The sequence below is a fragment of the Volvox carteri genome (genome assembly GCF_000143455.1).
Source record: "Volvox carteri f. nagariensis unplaced genomic scaffold VOLCAscaffold_39, whole genome shotgun sequence".
Lineage (NCBI taxonomy): Eukaryota > Viridiplantae > Chlorophyta > Chlorophyceae > Chlamydomonadales > Volvocaceae > Volvox > Volvox carteri.
Genome location: NW_003307582.1, coordinates 603414 through 605196, shown reverse-complemented (window position 1 = coordinate 605196; position 1783 = coordinate 603414). Strand labels below are relative to the sequence as shown.

The 1783-nt window shown below is 57.9% G+C and overlaps 1 protein-coding gene across 1 annotated transcript in view; it reads left to right on the top strand.

The window, feature by feature from the left end:
• Positions 1-289: 289 nt before the first annotated feature.
• The window catches only part of VOLCADRAFT_94734 (uncharacterized protein), a gene marked incomplete at both ends in the record, with an annotated part of 17793 nt that continues 16299 nt past the window's right edge, over positions 290-1783 (top strand). The window contains 2 exons of the mRNA XM_002953948.1: positions 290-460; positions 1105-1545. Of these exons, the coding sequence (XP_002953994.1) occupies positions 290-460; positions 1105-1545 (612 nt within the window). The remainder of the gene's footprint in view (positions 461-1104; positions 1546-1783) is intronic.

Genomic DNA, 1783 nt, shown 5'->3' with positions numbered 1-1783 from the left:
TGCAGGCAAGATCCTGCCTTAGTCAACCTGTAACCGTCAGCGTCCCTCCGCAAAGGGGATTGGGCGCAGAAGGGCATGTGAGGCTCTTATGTCCATGCTAACCATGTTCAGGTGTAGCGCCACACCAAGCTGCTTTGCTTGGAACGCATTGGTAAACCAATGAACTAATTTGGTGTTGTAAGCAAGCCGGACGTATTGTAACTTCGGTGATTAGGTATTTAAAGGACCTGCATAGCAGATATAAACTGAACTTACCATCTGAATTATAATTCAAATATTTCCGCTGAACATGCCGCTATCGGAAGGCGATCCTCCCGGAAACGGCGGAGTTATCCAGGTCATCCAATCGCCAAATGATAAAAAGAAGTATCGATACATGGTGCTGGAGAATGGGCTTCGCGTGCTGTTGATCAGTGATCCGGAAATGCAGAACACGTCGGCGGCGGAGGATGATGGCCAGGTGCGCATTTCGCAAATTCAGCTATGTTACAGAGGGTCATAAAGTCGGATTCTGTTGGCAAAAGGGCTCCCGAGGTCATTTTTGGCGGGGTTATGGTGGGTTACTGTCCATACATGAGACTGTACCCCTCGCATCCCAAGAGTGTCCTAGCAAATCCCGTAACAAGTCCCGACGAGTCTTCTTCGATGCGCATCTAATGTATCCTGTCATCATCCGCAGCATCTCTCTTTCCCCACAATTTCCAAACCTCCCTCTGTGGTTCGGCACTCCCCCTTTTCCGCCAAAGCTACTATGGCATCTCCTGTTTCGCGGCCCCCTCCCTGCCTCCCCGCATGCACTCAACCCCTCGGACCTCCCCCGGAAAGTAATCGAAACACCACCAGTCGATGGCAGCATAGACATGCTGTGCCTTGCTCTCACAACATACACCCTCCGCTCCCTTTGGTGGGCCCCCTTTCCCGCGGGCCCCCGCTCCCCGCCCCGTTCCCCTTCCACTCGGGGGCTCGGCAATGCAGTTTCCTGCGTCTCGCGCGCCACTACGATCCCTTCCAAATCCTTCCCCCCATCTGGGTCGTTTGAAGTTTCCTCCGCACCTCCCCCTCCATGCACCACCCCGCTTCTTTGACCCTCCGCCCCGTCCGTAGGGGCCCATGGAGGTGGAGGGCGGGAGGGGGGCTGCGGTGGGCGGAAAGCCAGCCACCGCTGCCTCTGGCGCTGGTGCCAAGCAACCGCGCCAGGATGGCAAGGGCCGCGGTGCCGCTGCTGCCGCTGCTGCTGGCAGCGATGAGGAGTCCAGCGGCGACCTTATGTCTGGTGATGGTGAAGGCGATGAAGGGGAGGATGAGGAGAGCAGTGGGAGCAGGAGCGGCAGTGGGGAGGGCGATGAGGATGAGGATGAGGATGAGGAGATGACATCGAGAGAAGGGGGAAGTGGCAGCGGGGGGGGAGAGGAGGAGGAGGAAGAGGAGGAGGAGGAGGGCAGCAGGCGCCGCGGCAAGAAGGGTGGTCATAAGGCCCCCGTGAAGAAGGCGGCTGCCGCGATGGCGGTGGGGGTGGGCAGCTTCAGCGACCCCGAGGACCTGCAGGTGTGTCTGTCGGTGGTCCATCTGTTTGTCTGTATGTACATATGTCTGTATGTCCGGTGGAGGGCAGGAAACCGGAGAGGGGGAGGGAGGGGAGATGGGCGGCAAGGACACGGTATATGGAATTTCCTTCACACCCCTCTCTGCCGCTCCCCTTCCCACATGGTTGGTTGCATTCATCCAACTCAGGGTTTGTCGCACTACCTGGAGCACATGCTGTTCATGGGCAGTGGGCGCTACC